Source organism: Euprymna scolopes, chromosome 4 (assembly GCF_053919585.1).
Source record: "Euprymna scolopes isolate OS-2025 chromosome 4, ASM5391958v1, whole genome shotgun sequence".
Lineage (NCBI taxonomy): Eukaryota > Metazoa > Mollusca > Cephalopoda > Sepiida > Sepiolidae > Euprymna > Euprymna scolopes.
In genome coordinates this window covers 168644564-168667753 of record NC_136485.1, presented here as the reverse complement: position 1 = coordinate 168667753, position 23190 = coordinate 168644564, and the positions used below count along the sequence as shown (strand labels likewise).

Sequence of the window (23190 nt, the reverse complement as noted above, 5' to 3'; positions counted from 1 at the left end):
CCTGATTTTCATGAACAACCTCTATGAAAAGATGAATATATTTACTGATGAAACGAATGTGCACATATCCATAGCAATGACTGAATCCTTAAGAAATGACCTCAAATCTGTAGTTGAATGTTGACAAACATATTTAATGCTACAAACTTCCCTTCATTTAATTATAAGAAACCGTTTCAATCACTGAATGCTGAGGCAAGTTGTACCCTACCCAAGTCCAACATTTAAACTCCTTGGCTTCACATGAATTGGAACAAATATACTGAAGATGCTGTCACAGCTGATGCAAAGAGGTGGTCTCCTCTACCATGCTAGAAAACCTCTCACACCTACCAATATTCTATACCTCTGCAAGGTCGCCATCTGCTCAGGCATGAAGGAGTATTGTTGTCTCATCTTGGCTTGTGCATAATCAAATAGTCTATTAGACATGAGATATGGTAGAAAGATCAGTCTCTAATCTGATGGGTCCCACACTTTCTACCAAGCTCAAGCGTCTGTCCCATCACCACAATGTTACATTGCTGTGCTTGTTCTACAAGTATTTCCATGGAATGTGTGCCAAACTTGACAATCAGTTAAATCCCTTTCATTCACTGTGGAGGCCCCCAAATGTCAAAGGACTTTTCATTCTAATAGCTTCTTTCTCTGAAATTGCTAGCCTGTGAAATTCCTTTCCTGTTCCCTGGCTGTACCAACATAGAGAAATTTAAATGTAATGTAAACAAACATATCCCTGCTCTACTTCTCACATGATACCCTCTATAAATATGGCTTATAATCCACAGTATATCTCAATGACATAAATTTAAAAAAAAAAAAAAATGCATTTACTAATTTCAAATAAGCTCTACAGTGAAAGGATTAGCTTCCTTGGATTCTACCATCTATTTATGAAATAAAAAAATTTGAATGCATTTATCTTAAGGACTAGGGTATAATTTTTGTCTCCCTATATTAAATAAACAAAAATCTTTGATATATCTATCCGTGACAAAACGAAATTATCATATTCCAAAAATCACAATTTGATCAAGTAGTTTTCTTTTTAAATAAGAAAATCAAATTTTATGAGCATCCAAAGAGTGACCGTCTCATCTGCTATTAAAAAAAAATATTTTTAATCTCAAAAACAGGGGAGTTAACTCAAAAATAATTCAAGACTTATGCTGTAATGCTTATGAATTCCTATTAATTGGTTAAAATTTTTCTTCATAAATTGATTGAGTAGATTTATTCTTATGTAATATGATAGGTTCATTTCGTTATGAGTACATACACTTTTTTTTTCTTTTTTTTTTTTTTAATATAGAGCGACTTTTGGACCAGAACAAATCTCATTAAAATAAAATTTTTAAAAAAAGTTAAGCTGCAAGTTTGGGTATGAATATATTCAAGTCACATTTTAAGGCAGAAACTTAAATCTGACGTATTTATTTGGAATTTTATTTCCTGGAATTTCTTTTTTTTTTCTTTTTTTTTTTGGACTAGAGTGGGAGGGTAAAATCTAAGCAATTTTTATATCAATAAAATTGTGTGATCACTTTTTTTTTTTGTGTGTGTGTGTGTGTGTGTGTGTGTGTGTGTGTGTGTGTGTGTACCAATTTAATTTTGTTAATTGGACTTTGAATTCAAACTTTTTTTTATTATTTACTATTAATCATTAAATTAAAACAATTTAAAAGAATTAAAAAATAATTTGATTATAGAATTAAATCCACCAAATATATTTCAGTTCATACACAAAAGTCATCCATTTTAATGATTTGTTAATAGTTAAAAATGAATTATTTTGTGACCTTTTTTGGAAATTTTTTAAAGTTGGAAGCATTTAAACTTAAAAGTTGAATAGAAACTCATAGGTTTTTAATTTTTTGTAAATTGTCATGATTGAATGTTTGGGAATCTATTTACATCCAATAATTAAAATTTTATTCAGTTTCCAAAAAAAAAAAAAAAAAAAAAAAAAAATGCTGTATAATTTTTTTTTATTAAATGAAAAATTATTTTTTATTATCTATTTTTTTAGATTTTTGGTGGCATCCACTTTAATCATAAAAGATTTTGTAATATTTTTTTTTCTTTATTTTGTCGGTGTTAAATCTGGCCTTTAGAGAAAAACTGTCTAACTGATCTTGTTGACATTGTATAATTGAAACTAATGTGTGCCACATGGGTGACACAAAAATTGAAATAGGAATTAGTCACATCTTTCGAAAGCATTATTTTGTAAGGATAAATTTGAAAATTTTTTTAGAAAACCGATATTGCTGTATAATTTATTTATAAAAAAATTATTTTTTAATTTTTCTTTTACCACCCTCTCTGAACTTAACACCCAAGAATGAGAGAAAAACGAGTGAAGCATGCATGGTGCCCCGTGAGTGCACAGTGAACGAGGTATAAAAAAATGACTAAGTTCAGCATTTGCCCCCCCCCTCTCCATTTAGCTCCAAAAGTCCCTAGGAGATGTCAAATCCTGGTGAAAATGAACAAACGGTGCAGTTTTAGGCCTTAACATATGTAAATTTGAGTTCTGCACCATGCAAAAAAAAAAAAAAAAAAAAAAAGAAATGATGTAGTCTATCATTTGCACCCCCTCCATTTAGCCCCAGAAGTCCCCAAAACCTTAACATATTTACATTTGAGTTCAGCACCATGCAAAATAGCTAAATGGACATGCACAAAAAAAATTTGAACATATATGGTAAAATAATCCCAAAAATGGAATGTTTTTATTAGTCCTAAAAGAGCCCCTGGAGCACATCCAAGAGTTATCATGAACTATAGACAAATAAAACTATATAGAAATCAGTTAGTTACAACTTTTCAGAAAGTTTTATAAAACAGGTATCAATTTTTTTTTTTAATAAGCACAAAAGTATCAATTTTAATCTAAAAGGCACCCCTAGGGGGGGGAGGGGGCAGAGTTTTCCGGGAAAATCCGTCTGTTACTTTTTTTTACTCGTATCATGTTTAATGTTTGCGCAAAATTTCAAAAAATTCGAACGTGTAATTATTGAGAAAAGTACGAACAGACAAATATGAATTTACAGGTCCACCCTCCTTTTGTCGGGGGATCAAAAATAAATAAATTTACAAAGTTTTCTATAATTAGAGTGAATGTCACCAAAAGTCTCAGAAAAAAAAAAGATTTTTCATTTAATAATAAATTATACATCATTAGTTGGTTTTCTAAATTTTTAAAACTAAAAAAAAATGTTTTCAAAAGATTTGACTATAACTAGTTGAATAGAAGGAGTTGGTTTTATAATAATTTAATTCAAATAATTTAATAACCAAATATCAAAATAATTTGGTAAAACAAACAAAAAACTTGGTTAAAACACGTAATAAAGACTTCCAAGCAATGTCGAGCAGATGAAGTTAGTTTCATATTTTATGTACGTTTTTATTCATTCATGAGAAAAGAAAAATTTGCAATAATTTTTCCTTAAAATAAAAAAAAAAACACACTAGAAAAGAACAAAACCTTTTATTCCTGTTCAAGTTTGAGTTCGCAGTAGTTGTCATGGCGAATCTCTTAAATTTACAATCAGCTCTCAACAGAAATCCTTTAAAGAATGATGCAAAATATGAACAAATGAAAACCATTTTTATTTTATATCTTTGAAAATTAGAAATGGATCGAAAAAAAAGATCAGGTTGACCTAATTTGCTTTTTCTTTTGTATTTTATAAAATCATGTATTTTATAAAATCATGTATTTTATAAAATCATGTATTTTATAAAATCATGTATTTTATAAGATCATAGGTTAAGAAAGAGCAACATTGAAGAAATGGTTTTTGACTTCGATAAAAATAGTTAATAAAAGCTGGGAGAAGATCATCTATCAGTTAACAGTGGAATAAGATTAATACACAATCAATTCTTGTTGCCATGTCCGCCAGGTTGATGCATCTATCATTACTCTCACTTGTTGACTATGAAATTACATTTGTATGAATCAGCATTCTACGACCTTTTTTTTTATCTATCTTGATTCCGTTGTTGAGAATGGTTTCCCTGATTCTTTTTAGAATCTTGCCAGCATCCATCTATGAAAATGATATTATGGAATCAACTAGATTTAAACCCTGGGTTGTCAATTCGCATCACTATCCATTTTATCACTGTCACCTATAACAGAACTAATGAATAGAATTTCTCATCTGTGGAATGCATTACCACAAGATTGCTTCCCTGGGGACTACAACATGATAGACTTCAAATCTAATGCCAACAAATACTTGTCATAAACCGTTCTTAAAAGTAATTGAATTTCGTTTGTTTTATTCATATTCTTCATTATTTAATTGGTAACCAATCCATCGCATTAAACTATATCCTTCGATGGGTTTTTGGCTTTGATAAGTGGTGACTTATTAGTTAAAAAAAAAAAAAACAATAGATATTAACTAATTTTTGCTTTGCTTTTCCGAATCTTTTACTCGACTTTCAGTTATTTAATCAAAAAATATCATTTACATTTGACACGATTTCTTTGATTATTATGAGTCGAAAGGAGATCTCCCTTAAAAACTATTTCTTATCTCATCCCCCTCGCTTTTAGTTGCTATTCTTAACTTATTTGTAAGAAAATAAAAGTAGAAAAACTATGCTGATTCTCCAGGAAGATCCAGAATGATAATGTCTGTCTGTTTGTCCATGGTTTTTACGTACAACAAATTAAGGCATGACAAATATAAGACATTTGTGTGCGCCAAATTGCTCCGTTTTATTTTTTACAAAGATTTTTAGCGGAAAAAAAAAAGGGTTTTTTTTTCAATATTTCCTCTAAGTCTTAAAAAAAAAAAAAAAATGTTAAACATAAAATATATTTGTTTACTTCTTAACAATTTTTTGTTTGTTTTTATAGTGTTTTTTTTTTAGTAGTAAATGTTTACTTAAAAACAAAAGATTGACAATAAAAAGTAAGCATTTCAATTTTTTTAATTTCCCCAAGTCTTGGCCTGTCAGTCTTAAAAAAAATAAACTTGTTTATTTTTGTTACAAAGACTTATCGAAAAAAAAATTTAAGGCACGACAAATGTATAATATTCAGACAATAAATTTAAGCATAACAAATTGCTCCTGCAAATTTTTTTTTTTTTTTTTTTAACATTAAAAATCTTTGTTAAAAATAAATAAATTATCACTTTTTTCACATTTGGGGGAAATATTTAAAAAAAACAACAAAAAAAAAAACCCAAAAAGATTTGAAATAACTTTCAAATTTATACGAATAAGCATCATGAAGTCAGGGGAAGTAATTCAGTCTTGTTAAAATTGATGGCAGATATCAGTAATTCATTAAATCTTGAAAGTACATGTTTTATGTAACAATGCAGAAATATTTAACTAATTTAGATATGACAAGCAGATTGCTTTTAGTTAAAGTTGACATAATAAATAAGTAGATACCATTGTTGATTTTTTTTTTTTTTCAATTTTGGATTATCAAATTTCACTCATACGATAAGGAAGTGCAAAAAAGTTCTAATAAAAAATATCAACAAATTATTTAATCCCGCAAATCTTGACCCATCAGTTAAAAAAACTTGTTTAATCTTACACAGATTTTTAGTCGAGAAAAAAACCCAGCATGTCAGTCTTTCTAAGTTAAAATCGGTTGCTTCTATGTTGTTCTTAACCTAAGAATCCCACGTTGCTAAGAAAATGACGTGCCTAAATATTACACAAAGAGTATCAGCAGGAGCAATTTGTCACGTCTTGTCATACTGTTACAGTTTAGAAACCTTCTGTCAGTAGCAATTTAGTTAACTAGTATGAATTTTGACAAGAGTTACATTTGAGTGCATGATAACCCAGAATTGTTCCACGGGTTGAATGAAATGTGGGTGATGGTTGAGGTTGTAGACAAAACAGAGATGATAACAAATGACATCATGGTTTGAGGATTTTGAAATCAGTCTCTCCTTGGAAGATGTGTGAACAAGCCACAGCCAATAATGTAAAAATCCTGTAATCTAAGCGGAATATTACTTTGATGTCTGTCCATCTGTATCACTTATTTCAGTAAGTTAAAAAGTTAGGTCAATAACTAGCTACAATAACATTAGTCTCTCTCTCTCTCTCTCCGAAGTCTATTCTCTCCAAATAAAACCTTGAAGAAAACTCAGCAGACATCTCCTTTGTGTCTTTCTTAATGAAAAGTGTTTTGTCTTAGTGAAAGAGATGAGACTGTCAACAGCTATTCATGACAAGAATTGGAAAGTGCATAAAAAAACACCTGCATGCATGTACAAAGACTTTGATTTTGTGACTGAAAATGTTGCAGTACATTTGTCATGCCTTAATTTGTTGCACATAATAAAACCCTCGTCTATCTGTCCTTTTTAAAAGAAAATGTTTTTACCGATATACATGTCGTATATAACAAGCAGATTAGTATTTACATTTGTACAAACTCCGCAAGATATACATATAACGACATACATACATATATACATGCATAATGATATACATACATATCCATAACGATGTGTATTCTTTTATGTTTTTGCTATTTCTGATTGGGCTGTATGGGTATCTTAACGATTTTTGGATGACAAAGATAAAAAAAAAAAAAAAAAAAAAAAAGTCTGTTGAATATGGCACAAGATGAATACGGTGGTCAATAACCAAATGGTTGGTGGCAGAGGGTTCGATGATAGACTGTATGATTTGATTCCAGCTCAAATATTAGCTCCCCCCCCCCATTATAATCATATTCTTTTTTTTATTTTTTTCTCTAAATCTTTCAAACTGTTTCCTCTGATTGTCGTTTGACTAATGTAAATGTTTCCCTGTGTCCATTTTCTCTGACGACTTCCAACTGTGCCGGGTCATCCAACTCCTCGTCGCTACTTTCGATCTCCATTTTGTTTGCATGTTTCGTTTTTGCCTGTGCGTCAATTTGACCTTGGATGGAATTACGAAGCTGCAGAGAATAAAAGAAAATTAAATTGTATAATTTATTATTATAAATTATTAGATATAAATTATAAATTTATAGATAAAAATTTATTATTATAAATTATTAGATATAAATTATAAATTTATAGATAAAAATTTATTATTATAAATTATTAGATATAAATTATAAATTTATAGATAAAAATTTATTATTATAAATTATTAGATATAAATTATAAATTTATAGATAAAAATTTATTATTATAAATTATTAGATATAAATTATAAATTTATAGATAAAAATTTATTATTATAAATTATTAGATATAAATTATAAATTTATAGATAAAAATTTATTATTATAAATTATTAGATATAAATTATAAATTTATAGATAAAAATTTATTATTATAAATTATTAGATATAAATTATAAATTTATAGATAAAAATTTATTATTATAAATTATTAGATATAAATTATAAATTTATAGATAAAAATTTATTATTATAAATTATTAGATATAAATTATAAATTTATAGATAAAAATTTATTATTATAAATTATTAGATATAAATTATAAATTTATAGATAAAAATTTATTATTATAAATTATTAGATATAAATTATAAATTTATAGATAAAAATTTATTATTATAAATTATTAGATAAAAATTATAAATTTATAGATAAAAATTATAAATTTATAGATAAAAATTATAAATTTATAGATAAAAATTATAAATTTATAGATAAAAATTATAAATTTATAGATAAAAATTATAAATTTATAGATAAAAATTATAAATTTATAGATATAAATTATAAATTTATAGATAAAAATTTAATGAAAGAAAAAGAAAATTAAATCAAACAGGTTTTGTAATTTTTGGTATTTTATATTATTTAGATTTTTTGGACTACTGTTCTCATCTTGAGTGTTATTCTCATAACGTTTCGGTCGATGTAATCTCTAACCTTCTTCTGGTGTATCTTGTCAAACTTAGAAATCTTTCTCTCCGCAAGGACCCATGGTATAGTGGATAAAGTATTTGGTAAAATTCAATTGTAAAGTTACGCTCTTCCTAGAGGTTGAAGGTTCCATCCTCATTGCGTGCGGCACTCAAAATACAATTACAAATGCAAATTACTTCTACCCAGTCATGACTGACGAAATGCGAGTATGCTACACCCATGGATTAAATAAAGGATTCTGTTTGACATTCTGTGCAGATTCCCAAGTTTGACAAGATATACCTGAAGAAAATCGGAGGTTACATGAGCTGAAATGGGAAAATAACACACAAGATGAGAACAGTATTGCAAAACAATACAAATTATCAACCGTCATCTCAAAACTGTAGAAATTATCTGGATATTCTCATCTTGGATGTTATTTTCACAATGCTGTGTTTTCAGGTGATGTAACCTTCAACAATTTTCAGGCGGATATTTTCAAGGTTGAGAATCTTTGTCAACCTATAATATGGAAATTCAAAACAAATCTTTTGTGTCAATCCACAGGAGTAGATTGTTCTTGTTCTGTGTACTATAACAGAATAGAAATATTAATTATAAGTTCAGTAAGGGTTGAACCTTTAACCTTGAAAAAAACTAAAAACTGATTGTTAATCCTCACTTTTATCCTTTGTATCATATATATATATATATATGAAAATATATGTGGACAATTATAGCATGAATATTGGAAATTTTAAATCAAATCTAATTTTAGATGTGTTGCTCGGTATTAGACTTAACGTTAAAATCCTTTAAAAAAAAATAATTTAAATAAAATAAAACAAAGAAACTGAGACATGTGTATGCAAGTATTGTTTTTTTTCTAAACAGTTCACTTCTTGTAAGTAAATATATATATATATATACTCAAGCTGAGATCGAACCCAAAACCTAAAGAGTGAGTCAAGTACAAGTGTTTTCAAACCTACTTATTCTTAACATAAAGAAATTGTCATGTATACGATTCACACATGCAGAATCATGAAACAGTTGACAGATAAAAATCCAATAACACCCAAGTACCAATTTTGACCCCTAAGCAGCTCTTTTTTCCGGATGAAAACTAATTTTTTCCACATACCACAAATACCCTTTATACCAAATTTCAAGACTGTAGATCAAAGATTTGTTGAGTTTCCTTACACACGCACGCACGTATACTTAAAAAAAAATGTATTTAAAAATTTTTTAGCAAACGGATCAAGAACAATCTAACCCTGCAAATTAAAAAAACATGGGTTTGATTCAGAGTTCCATATAGGTTACCAAATTTGACATAAAAACAAGTGTTCAAAAAACGACAACTCCTTATTTAGTGGAAACGAAAAGCAAATAAAAAAATGTTGATATTAAAAATAATAACCAAGATGAAAAATGTTGATATTAAAAATAATAACCAAGATGAAAAATGTTGATATTAAAAATAATAACCAAGATGAAAAATGTTGATATTAAAAATAATAACCAAGATGAAAAATGTTGATATTAAAAATAATAACCAAGATGAAAAAATGTTGATATTAAAAATAATAACCAAGATGAAAATAGTCCTAATGATCTAAATTATTAATTTTTATCTTACAAGTTGTGAAAAATAACAATTCAGTTGGCGTACAAAAATAATGGAAAATCTTTACGATGAAAAAAACCATTCACCAAAAATCATAAATTAATCAAGTAGTTTTATTTTTTAGTATTTAATGAGAATCTGTAATCATTACAACAATGTACAAGGCTGATTCTGAACTATTTCTGAAGAGTTAACCAGTGATGAATTACAAAATGGCGTTGCAAAATTATCAATCATTGCTTAGTCATAAAATTTGATTTACGGCATATGCTATTTTCTTTCCATCACGAGTATGTACATGATGAATATCTTTATTTTTAGTTTTTCTAAGGGGGGGGCAAAGATATGGACAAGAACACTTCAGTTGAGAACATTTTGCTCTCCAATGTTAATCGGAAAATACTGTTTTGTCATCATCCGTTTATAACTTTTCCAAAATCAATTCATTCATTTCAGTTTTGTCATTTTTCTCTGCATATTTCTGTAACTCTTAATTTTTCAGTTGATATGCTGAGCCAATAAAATCACAGCAGCCCACATCATTTAAGAAAACATTATAAAAATAAATATTTATCCTGATTTGAACAAAACAAAAACATTCTAAATCAAAAAACTTATTTGATATTCAAAAAATAAATATTTATTCATCAAATTTGCCTTACAATGAATGTTTGCACAAAAAAAACAATCACAAAACTTTCGTACAACACCTTCCGACATTTTACATAAACTGCTTGGAAAATTCTGTTGATAGCATGGTCCTTATTTCAGAAAATTTCTCAAAAATAGACTAACTTGAAATTAATCCAATTGCCTGAATAAGTTTAAATTTTAGTTATGATATGGCATGTTATGGCAGCCATGGCAAAAATGCTCAACAAATTATGGCGACAGTGTGAAGTTCAATTATAAAGAAACACGGGATGAATGAATGCAAACCTTAGACCAAACCTGTCCAGTGAAAGGGGGATTCTAGAAAAAGTACTTAATAAGCAGTAGAACAGAATTAGTAATAATAATATTGCTTCTGAAATTTAATGATAATTCCAAACAAATATATTTCAGGTAAAAAAAAAAAAATGTACTTACATATGTCGAAATGAGTAAAAATTACAAAAAATGATGGAATAGAAAAATAATTAAAATAAAAATACAATTTATCGAATAATGTAAGAGTGCTTAAAAGCCATGGGAGGTAACTTCAATCTATCATTCTGACTTATTTCCCTTGCTTTAAATGATAATTCACCATTTCAAAATAGAAAGGTTGGACTTCTAATATCTATAAGTTTTTATAGAAAAATATAACTAGCACATCTTCTACTGGATAAATTTCATAACTTTTTTTAATTCATACTAATTTCGGCATGATATGTATGTAACGTTTTCACCTGAAATGCATTTATTCTAAATTCCATTATACTGCTTAAGCACCAAAATAAAAAGAAATGTAAGCGAAATTTACCTCTTTAAGGCCGACTACACCAATCAGTTTTCCAATGTTTGTGACGAAGGCATGACTGAGGCCAAGCAAAGAAAACAAAGAATGCACCTGAAATAAAGGAAAAATCAGTTTAAAATGTTGAACTTTGGGGATTTCCATAAAATCCATTTCTTCTTTTCAAATTTCAACAACCAGAAGAGGAAAGACAGAGCCGCAAGCAGAGTTTCTCTAAAGCTTTGTTCACGGTAAGTATGAATAATTTCTTTCTTTATTACTAGTTGCCCCCACCCCCACTCCAATGAATCAAAACAACTTTTGTTTCATTCAAAATAGCAGGGAGTGCCCGTGCAACCCAAACAATATGAGCTACAGTTGCCAGGCTCAAACATAAAAGAGGGGAAGAAGGTAAAAGGCTTATGCCTACACGGCGAGAAGTGCTTATGATGTCATAACGTTACAAAATAAGCGTTTGAAACATAATTTTAATTTAATACGCGTGCATGACTTGTGAACAAAGAAATGCAAAAACGGATCCCCCTCCAAAAAGTGGTCGAGTTGACATGCGCAGAATGAATCTTTCTTTCTAATTTTCATATATTATGCATCCAGGGCATTGCCTTTTAAGATGATACCAGTTTCATGCCAGTCTGATGTGGATGACAAGTTTTTAGCAGACATACAAACATACACACAAACACACATCTCTCCTTTATATAATAAAAGATAATGAAAGGAAAGTAAATAAAATTTATTCCTAGCATAGCTTCCAAGATGAGCTACTAAAGTTCTTAGCAAATCCGCATGCATTAAAAAAATTTTGAAAGTTAGGAAAATTAAAGCAAGATTAACTTTACAAAATTATAGTTGTATAACAATTTGGTTCAATTAATAATTTAATGCTCAAATATTAGGATAATCAAATTTAAGATACAAAGTCTAATTAATATATATGTGTGTGTGTGTGTGTGTGTGGATAAACAAAATCGTTAAAAGAAAAAAAATACAAAGTGTCTTGAGCAGCATAGGTAGAGCGTGTAAAACAATATTTTTTAAAACATTTGTTGCAGAAAAGATGTGTTTACCTTGTGTAATGACGTTCGTTCTACTAATTGGAATGGGGCTGGGTCAATATGACATCCTTCCCAGTTGATTGTTTCGTTCAATAAGGCATTTTCTCGGTCTTTGTCCTGATGAAAACACAAAAATGGAAAGTGTGAGAAAACACTGATCCAATTTTAATAAAATAAAATAAAAAAGCGTAAAAATAAATTTTTCATTTGATAAAAAGCCACCACACACTCATGTATAATTACAATAATAAAATGTTTTAGCAAGGGATTGCTTCAATTCTCTTTTGCCGAAGTTAGGAAATACAGAAGACACATAATACTGAGATAAGGATAATATATGTGTTAAATCATTAAATTATATAATAATAATAAAGAAAAGTCCTTGCAAAACTGATTATGCTTGCGGCTTTAGAAATCCAACTATAAAGTTATTTTATGTACGAGAAACAAAAGTTCAAAGTAAAATAGTTGAATTCAAATTAAGGAGGAAAGGTTTTCTTGTTGACTGGATGATTTCGCATTCGGGAAAGAGGGAAAATAAAGGCCTTTTGCATTCAGCCCAACAAATAGGGTGTCTGCTGATTGGTCAAGGAGAATTGCCTTGACCAATCAGACAGGCTTTTCTTTAGAATAGGGGTGGGCAAGAAGAGAATTATTTTATGAGGGAAAAAGTAGTAAAAAGAAGTAACCCCCCCCCCTTTTTTATAGTAAACCTGAGTTAATACACATTTGTTTCCCCTTGGCTTTTTGGTGCAAGTCTATAACAACAATCCTTTCTAATCAAAAATGGTTACAGAAAGAAAATATTGTACACCAAAAACTGTTGAGTGATCAAATAGTTTTATTTTAAAAGAAAATCAAATTTTATGGCTAAACAATGATCTCGACACTATTTTGCAAATAGTTTAAAAGAATAAGGGAGATAATTTCAAATAATGCAAACTTGCAACATTTTAGAAAGCCATTTTTAACATGGGGAGGAGGAGGCATTGAAAAAGTCAAATTCATCACTGATTATCGCGTCCTCACAACACTCTTCGGAAATAGTTTAAAATCAGTTTTGTACATCATGGTAATGCCTATGAATTCCCATTTATTACTTTAAAATGATTTTATGTATGAAACTAAAACTACTGAATCAATTGATGTGATTTTCGGTGTACAATGTTTTCTTTCACGACAGGTATGTATACCATAAAGATTTTTTTTTAAATTAATTTTTTTTTTCTTTGGGTTAGGGAGTTATAGACTAGAACAGGTTTTTTTTCTTATATACTTTTATGGCATGTTAATATATGCTAAAATATTCCTTAGCTCTGGAATTGAGATATGTACAGAAAAAAATTCATTTTAATTAGTTGTAATTTATAATTAACTTCATATTTGGGTTTTAGCTGAGGAAAAACAGTGCAAAAGTGAAAATGGAATTTGCTAGGTGATGGTCGAACAACGGCATTACGAATATGCATGCATGTTTTAATTTTTAGCCTTGCAGCAAATTTGTCTTCATAGCTTAGGCATTAACGTCAAAGGAAAAAGTAAATTGTAAGCTAAATGTTTTGGTTTCGATTCTCAGTGGTGACGCAAAAATCTTCTTTTTTTTTTTAAACTTTTTAAATCATTACTATATATTGGGTTGAATATAATATAATAACAAATACAAAATCTGCATTAATCAAAATATATTTTACGACCAGGCAATTGTCAATTTAAGAAATAGTTATTGTGATTTATAAGTTTCTAAAGTTATAAATATAAGTTGTCGCACTAGAAACGGATGAGGCTGATTATATTAAAGTATTTATTTTTAAGTTTGATTACAAATAAACTCGACAAAACACACATATGCTGTCCTTGCATCTAGAAATCCTCCATTTACATTATTGCGTTGTAGCCACTTATCACTATGTGAATTTTTTTTTTTTACTTGTGAGTCACCACTTATCAAGGCCCGAAGGCCACTCGAGGATAAGGGTTAATGAATGTAAAGGTGTTAGTGTAGTAATCGTTAATGATGTAAACTGGGTAGAATTTGATTTTTTTATGGGAACGGCTTAACAAGAATTTGTTTACATTGGATTTGAAGGCTACCATCTTGTATTCAATTGGGAAGCAGGACAGATTAACAGTGTTCCACAGGCGAACAGTTCTAGGAAAGAAGTTTCGTTCATGGAATCTGTGTTTAGATTTAGGCACAGATAAAGAGTGGGAGAAATTGTTTATAGTGGTTGTAACTAGTCGAGTGATTTTTGTGAAAGTTTGGCAAAGGGGGGAACCATAGATTGGAGTTCAGTCAAACACTTCAATAACCATATATATATTTTTATTGCACTGAATATTGATCTTTGCTTCAACCTTTATAGCAATTCTTAATTTAGGATTATCTTCCCTTGACTGGACCCTCTGTGACCATAAACCTTCCATATTTGATTTATAATATTACGTCAACTGTTCATTTTCTACCTGAATTATCACCTTTTTAGACTTTTTACTGCATTAATAACAGACAAAAGTTACGGCCTTTGACTTAGGATGAGTTCTTTATGCCAAATTGATAGTTAAATATAGTTGCTCATTTTTGCATTAAACACTCATCCATATTTATCCATAGTTCTACATCGAACGGATACCATAACACTTAGTTTGCCATACAAAGGGCCATACGAAATTTCAGCCAGATTGGCCCAAATGTTTTTGCGAAAACTTCTAGAGTAAATGTAATATTGCAGTAACCTAATAATGCCTAACTGTGCATTGAACGAATATCATGATACTTAGTCCGCTGCACCTTATAACATGTTCATACAAAACTTCAGTCAGATCAGTCCAGTAATTACTGAGAAAATGTGGAATGGGTGGACAGACTAAAAGAGAAACAATATAGATTAATTGCACCGAGGATTCAAAGGTTACAGCAGCTCTTCAATTAATCTTCAAAGAGAGAAAGAGTGAAGCTGAGACACAGGTGTGAGTGGATGTGAGTATTCTTTTTAAGAATAGTCAATGAATTTCTGATTATCACACAATTATCTACGGATTTGTATGAGTTTTTTGTGAATTATGCAATGTTGAGAAGATCCATCGTTCTCCAACAGGCAACTAAATGTTTGCACAGTGGAACCCACCTAGTGCAAGGGCTGCGTTAGGCTAATTGTTTTACCAACGCTTTAAAGTTCAGTCTACTCTGCAACTTCATAGCAATAAAAGAGATACCTCTCCCAAATGACTACTCTATTTTAAATGTCAGTTGCTTCATCAACCTTACCATATATACTTGTGTATAAGTCGAATTTCTGGGAGACGATTTTAAGGTCATTTTTTTTAGGGGGGAAAGGGGGGTCGACTTATAGGTAATGTTTTTGGAAATGTTTGTAAAGAGCGACTCAGCACTCGATCATAACATAGAAAATGCCATTTTGTTTGTGCACTCGGTATATACCGGTAATCCTAGTAATTAATTGCACTCCTTCCGAACCCCACTGCAGTGTGTTCGCCAGTATGTAAGCACAGGCACAGTTTTTTAGTGGGAGGCTTAATAATAATTAGAATAACCCTCCCAATGTTCACTCTCTAGATGTGGCTATAGGCCTAAGTTCGATTTGATGTCTTCGATGATGATATGACGTTTTTTTTAGTAGTTTAGGAAATGTAGTGTTTACAATATGTCATTCTCCCCTATGTTCAACGAGTTTTAACAATTTAATGACAACTATTCAATGAAACCATTTAATGGCACTTAACGCATGCGTTCACATTATTACGGTATATGACGGGTACGTGATATAAATTATGTCTAAAAACAGTAACTGCGCCTCAAGTCATTGATCAAAATGTCTGATTAGCAACATGTGCATTCGTTGCATGGTAGTCTGCAGTGGGTTGGTTCTATATATGGAAATTTAATAGACCACACTTGCGTAAATGCACGTATTATCACTCACAGATGCCGAAAAACAATTTATAACACATCTAACAAAAAAAACACCAAAAAGGAAATTATCCGTGCAAGAAAGAGACAGACCATTTAACTTGTCTAGAATCCAGTCGACTTATACACAGGTAATACCTAAAATGATCATTTTTGGTCTTAAAATGCACATCAACTTACACACAAGTATATACAGTATTTCGGATACTTTGTACACACAAACATTAAATACGAGGAGCACAAAGAAATGTCTGAAGTATTTGATGTCAGTACTGCAAAAGATTAAAATGAAAATCTTTGTTTCTGAAATTAGTCATTTTTTTTAAACAATCACAGACAAAGCATTAAACGATCAAAATAATAAAAAATGACAAAATACAACAATCATTTTCTGTTCTCGTATATTAATTCGAACACAAACATGGGGGATGCCCATCATGCCACAACAAAGAAACATTTTTTTTAATTATTATTAAATTTCATTTTTTTTTTTTTCATCATTCTAACAATTTACGGCCATTAGAATATTCACTCCAAGAATGTCTTTAGTAGATTATTTAAAAAGTGGCATGTAACATAAACAGCTGAAGTTTTGTTGCATTGATAACATGTAGCTGTAGTAGACATCTTTTTTGTAGCCATCTTCTTTTCAACAGCAGTGGTTGTAAAAGTTGATTTTAGTTATTTACAGCATTGTATACAGCATTTTACATGTGTAATAAGAGTTGAAGAAACTGGCATTCTTTTCATTCAGTCATAACACTCCCCAAACAGCTCCAATATCAACTGAGCATATACAAAAGAGTTCACAAGTGGTCAGACAGTACGGAAATGATTTAAGAAATTTCATAGTTGCAATGATAGGCTTGAAGATAAAGGTAAAGGACGGCTATGCAGTTGATAAAAAGTTAATTTAAAAATTTTTTTTACAAGGGAATCACTGCTTATCAAGGCCTGAAGGCCAGCCAATGATAAGGGTTAATGCGTAATAGGGCTAGGGTGTAAAAGAGTGAATTATGTAATAAAAATCATGTTGAAATGTCTAAGGCACTTGATATCAGTATTTCAACAGTGCTCAATCAGCTGAAGCAAATTGCTATCATAAAATCTTTGATAAATATAACTGAGGATTCCTGGAATTGATAAATATTTTCTGAATAACCTCATAGACAAAGCATTAAAAGATTGGATACTTATGCTGAATAAAGTGCTGTCATCAGAATTTTCTGTGCACTTTATGTAAATGCAAAAAAGGTGCTGAAACGCTAAGTCAATGAAATCACAGCAACCAACATCATTTAAGAAAACATTCATTTGCTATCATTGGTTCATTATAAAAAAGAAAATACTATTTATCCTTAAATTTTTTTAATTTTTATTTGCTAGCAGTTGTTTGTTGTTCAAAAATTAAATATTTATTCATTAAACTCGTCTTACAATGATTGTTTTCTTTTTTTCATGATTTGAATTTCGTAAAAATTTTCCAATCATTATTCATTGTATATTCTTTGTAACAACGAAGAATATAGTTTTCATTTTTTTTTTTTTTTTTTTAATTAATTTTTCATTGGATTATCTTTTTAATAAGAGAAATATATTTTTTAGTAAAAATAAAATTGGGCAGCATTTGTGTGGAAAAAAAAAAAAAATATCAAAACTTTTGTTTCACACTTTCAAACATTAAAATCCTGACAATCACATGATCCTTATTCTGCATAAATACCAAAGTTTGAAAAAAAAAAAAAACAACAACATACCTTAATATCTTCTTGGTGGCTAACTTTTCCACTTTCCTGCAAAATTAAAAATAAAACATTTAATATTATCCCATTTTGGCAAAACGTTTTCAAATAGAAGAACATATAACACTTAGATTTTAATTCTATGGATTATCGTTCTCATTTTTATTATTTTCATAACATTTCAGTCAACGTAACCTCTGGTTTTCTTTAGGTGTATCTTGTCAAACTCAGAAATCTATACAACTTTGGGAATCGGCACAGAATTTTAAACAGAACCCTTTATTTAATCCATGGAGTTAGAATGAAAGCATTCTATCAGCAATGTATTTTTGTATTTTTAGTATTAGGTTGAGAAGAAAGTCTTGCCGAATTTTTAATTTTGATTTTGAATGATGTATTTTCAAATAAGTTTTTGTTATAATACTTTTATTTTACTTATCATTTTAAAAAGTGTTTTTCGCTTTATCGAATCGTTTAAATTAAAGTCGTTTTAAAACAATTATGTATTCCTTTCAAAACGTTGAATACAAGATGGAAAAAAGCAAATTCGCACAGTTTTCTTATTTCAATTCAAACTAGGCCGAAAAGCTGCTGAAACAGCTTGCGATATCAACAACACGTTTGACCAAGGAATCACTATTGAACGCACAGGTGGTTTAAGAAATCTTGTGGCGGCAACAAGAGTGTTGAAGATGATGAGTGTAGTGGTCGGCCATCGGATGTTGACAACGATCAATTAAGCGGCAATCCACGCACAACTGTTTGAGAACTTGTTTCTGAATTAGATGTAATGTATACAACGATTTTCAACCACTTGAGAGAGATTGGAAAGACAAAAAAATCTTGATAAATTGGTGCCTTACGAATTGAACGCCAACCAAAAGAAACGTTATGAAATGTCATCTTCCCTTCTTCTACGCAACAAGAATGACCTGTTTTTCGAGTGGGTTGTGGTTTGTGATGAAAAGTTGGTGTTTTACAACAACCAGTGATGCTAAATTCAGTGGATAGAAACCGACAAAGCTCTATGACACTTCCCAAAGCCAGAGCTGCACCAAAAGAAGGTCATGCTGACTGTTTGGTGGTCTGTGACCGATCTCATCCATCAGTTTTTTGAATGCAAGCAAAACCATTATGTGTGGAAATACTGTTGACAAATGCATGAAATGCATCAGAAACTTTGACAACACGCAGCATTAATCAACAGAAAAGGCCCAATTCTCCTCCACAACAACGCTTGGCCGCACGTTGTTAAACCAACCCTGCAGAAGTTGAACAAATTGGGCTACGAAACTTTGCCTCATCCATCATACTCTCCAGACCTCTCATCTATCGACTACCACTTTTTCAAGCATCTTGACAACTTTCTGCATGAGAAATGCTTCGATATCAAGCGATATCAAAAATGCCTTAAGCGACTTTATCGCAAGATTTTTATGTTACTGGCATAAATACATTTGTTTTGCGCTGGCAAAAGTGTGTTGATTCTGAGTTTTGTTTGAGATATGTTCATCTGAATTTAAAAGTTAAGAGTCGCAAGAACTTTCTTGTCAAGCTGATATGTCCTATACTACATATTGAATTTCAACCTCCAGAAGTCTGCAAGGATCCATGGCATAATGGATAAAATACTCAGTAAAATTTAGTTCTTAGTGATACTCTTCAGTGCAGGCAATACCAACAATACAATTGTGACTTAAAATTTCTACCAAATCATGGCCGATGATATGAGAGCATGCTAGCCCTGTGGCTTAACTAAAGGAGTTCCACTTGAAATTGTGTGTAGATTCCAGAGTTTGAGAGGAAGATTCCCAAGTTTAACAAGAGACATCTGAAGAAAGTCTAAGGTTAGATTGGCTGAAACGTAAGAATAAAAACTCAAAGTGGGAACAATAATCAAAATATGAATTATCAATTTTTGTCTCCTTCGAATTCAGAAACATATCAAATTGAGAATCTTGGAATTGAACCATTTATTTAATCTACAGGGGGAAATTGTTCTTGTTCTGTCAGCCATGACTAGGTAAAAGTGTTAAGGAAATAAAATTGTTGGTACTTATCCAGAATCTGACCCAAAGTTGCATCAACATCTTCCAGTAGCTTATGGTAAGTTGCCAAAAAAAACAACACAGTTAGCCAATCAGTTGTCAGCAGATGATAAAATTGGTTCTGTTAAAACACTAATATTTTTCTTAAAAAAATTTTTCCATCATAGGTGTTTCCTCTTAAAAAAGAATTTTTTGAAACATTTGTGGAAAAAAAAGAAAAAAAAAAATTTTTTTATAGAAAAAAATAAAAACTTATGGTAAGTCATTTCTTTTTTGTGTTAGTTTTGTTTTCAGCGTTTTGAATTTTTCATCTGGCAATGTTCGTGTCAGTTTTTTCCAGCAACTTTTTGGATGTCTATCATAAACTGTCAAAAGATGCTGGGTCAGGTTCTGGCTTAGTACCAAATTTTTATTTTTTTCTCCGTCATTATCAGTCTTCAGAAGATTCAATTAGAAGTGATTGGCACAACAGATAAAGGCATTGAGTACGAAATGACAGTTTATCAAGAATTTGTAACCCAAGAAGAGACAACTTTACACAAAAAAACTACTTCAATTAGTCAGAAAAGTTGAACATTTTTAAATTAGATTTAGGAATCTTTTGTCAGTTTTTGTAATCACTGCTTTCACACACACAACATCAAACTTTATCTCATCTCTATACAACCACATCTTTACCTTTTCAGATCAAATTCTAACCCAACTTTTCAGAAACTGCCAGAATGACCTCAGAGAAAGTTTCAAATTATTTGGGTTGGCAACTAAGTTCTTACCGTTTTTTTTTTTAAATATATTGTGTTTATTTTATTTTGGTTTTTCATCAAAATCAAATGATTTCTACCAAAAAAATATTGAAATCTTGTTGAACGTTGGGAAAAGTTGTGAATATGAATGGAAAATACATCATTGATTAAATAGTTGTTAATTGTTTTACTTTAAAAAAATGTAGATTTAAAAAACAGCAATAACTTAGTTGCTAACCTAATACATTGGATCAGTACTATTCGCGTTTCTTTTCTCAAACCAATTGAAGTGTGATTGCAAGGAAAATAATTGTGACATAAAACAAACACTGTTGGGTATTCTTGACTGAAACTTGGTGAAATTTACTTGTAATGAATTTTGTTGAATTGCATAAGAGTTTGTAAATTTTATTAATGATTTTTTGATGAGTGGCATTTTCTTTTATATGGCAGGGGAGGGGAGAACGTATATCCATTGCTGTTCTATTTAATAATAAAAAATACTGTTTAAAATACAAATTATTATTTTCCATGTAAAAGGTTTTTTTTAGAACTCACCCTTTTGAAGATATTGCGGAGAGATTCGGGCATACTATTTTTCTGAATAAATATAAAAGCAGTTTAAAAATATTAGAAAATCTGGTGCAAAAAAAATTTTCATTTTAAATGTTTCCCCAACATTATTTTGGATGAGGCTTATTATTTATTTTATCAGGATTTTGCACTTAAATTCACCAGAAGTATTTTTTTTATTTTTTCGGAAGAATTATACTAATTAATGGGGTAGACAATCCAAAATTAATGTTTGTTTAAAAAAAAAAAACAAATATCAAATATTCTAAAATGACTGTTACAATTCTTGTGACTTTTTATTAAAGAAATTTATCTTTTTCAAAAAAAAAAAAATATATATATATATATAAAAAAAGATATTCCATCCGTTTTTTAAATTTTTATAATCCATAATTATTTAAGTGACAAACAGAAATTTGGATACAAGTGCACTTAAACTTACAAGTATTTTTTTTTTCATTTTCAGAAGAATTATACTAACGAAAGGGGATACAATCCAAAATTAATGTTTGTTTTAAAAACAAATTCATACCAAAATATTTTTAAATAGCATTAAAAAAATTACATTTTAATAAAATAATGAGAACAAACAAAAATTTTGTTGTATTTCCAATCAAAATAAATGTTTTCAAAATAAAATTGTTCTTTTGGCTTATTTTCTATATCAAAATCAAAAATAGATTAAAAAAAACAAAAAAAAACGTGAAAATCTTGATTTTATGTAAAGCTGTTCATAAAGAAATAAATGTTGGTTTCAATGATTCTTTTAATTTGCATGGGAACTCTGCAAATAACTCAACATACGAAATTAGCAAAATAAAATAGATAAACAATAAAACCAAAAGATTTGCAAGAATCAACAATTATCAGGAATATGTAGCAAAAAAAAATTTATATACAATGTAGTGGACTGAGAAAAAGTGTGCGTATTGTTTGAAAATAATTTTGAAAAAAGATCATGATTTCCTTTGCATTTTTAAATTCTGCCGAGTGAATGCACCATAAATACTAAACATTTAATAAACTGGCTAAAATGGATGGAATGATTAAAAATAGAAAAAAATAAAATTACATTACATATCATCTCATTTTTTACAGACATTCAATTCATCCAGTGCTCATAAACTTACATTGCATTGTCAAAGCTTTCTACACCTCAAACCTATCAACAATTTAGCATATTTACTGATCCAAATGAGTTTAGATTTTGAAACTCCTCAAAAGTAAACAGTGTTGCACAATTTGAAACTGACAAAAATGTTTATTTAAAAAAATATTTTTACAGAAATAATTATTATTAAAAGTATTTTTTTTTTAAATATAATAAATTAAAAACAAATAAATAAATGAACGTAAAATAGGTCTTTGAATCATATAACATTTACTTCCTAGGCGTTTCAAAATCAGAAGTCATTTGGATTGGTAAATGCAAATGTTGGGACGATTATTTGGAACCAGAAAAATCAGAACATTTTCGGATGTCAGAATTGATATCGGAAAAATGTTCACCTATTTTCTGATGCCAAAAATGATTTTTTTTTTTATTAAAATTTTTTTCCCATTGCTACTAACAATGATAAAATGAAAATTTTGGATTTTAAATTACCAGTAAAACGATAATTTATAGATCATCCCCTCATCCACAAGTTTTCATTAAAGAAAAAAAAAAAAATTTTTATTGTTATTTCATGCCAAACAGTGCTACTAATTGGGATCAAATTGAACAAGGATAATATGTATGGAGTTAAACAGCAAGATATCTGTTCACACTACATTTGAACTTCTGTATGTCAGTTATAGTCAAGAAAACAGGGGACCTGGGAGGGAATTCCAAAGTAAGTTTAGCAGTTTGAGTAGAAATTTTCTAACATTACGGATGTCTACAGTATAGAGGTGGGGTTTTGCTGCGTTTCGGGTTTAGTTGAGAGTATTTATGTTGAGTGGGCACAAGTACTTTGAGTTAATCACTTTTACATTTGTGAAAATATATGTGCATATTTTATGGGATTTTTTTTTTTAATAAAAAAAAGTCTATTAAAAGAATTGGGAAAAATAGTAAAATATTTTCTGATGCCAAAAACGATTCTTTTAATTATTTTATTAACTTAATTTTCCATTGCTACTAATAATGA

General features: G+C 29.5%; 1 protein-coding gene across 8 annotated transcripts in view; it reads right to left on the bottom strand.

Annotated features, from left to right (window-relative positions):
- Positions 1–5054: 5054 nt before the first annotated feature.
- The window catches only part of LOC145270111 (chloride channel protein 2-like), a 328843-nt gene continuing 310707 nt past the window's right edge, over positions 5055–23190 (bottom strand). For all 8 annotated transcript variants that reach the window (XM_080125735.1, XM_080125715.1, XM_080125717.1 and 5 more), the window contains 5 exons: positions 21044–21085; positions 17710–17745; positions 12037–12141; positions 10976–11062; positions 5055–6946 (listed from right to left, as the gene is read on the bottom strand). In XM_080125735.1, the coding sequence (XP_079981861.1) occupies positions 6767–6946; positions 10976–11062; positions 12037–12141; positions 17710–17745; positions 21044–21085 (450 nt within the window). In that variant the 3' untranslated portion in view covers positions 5055–6766. The remainder of the gene's footprint in view (positions 6947–10975; positions 11063–12036; positions 12142–17709; positions 17746–21043; positions 21086–23190) is intronic.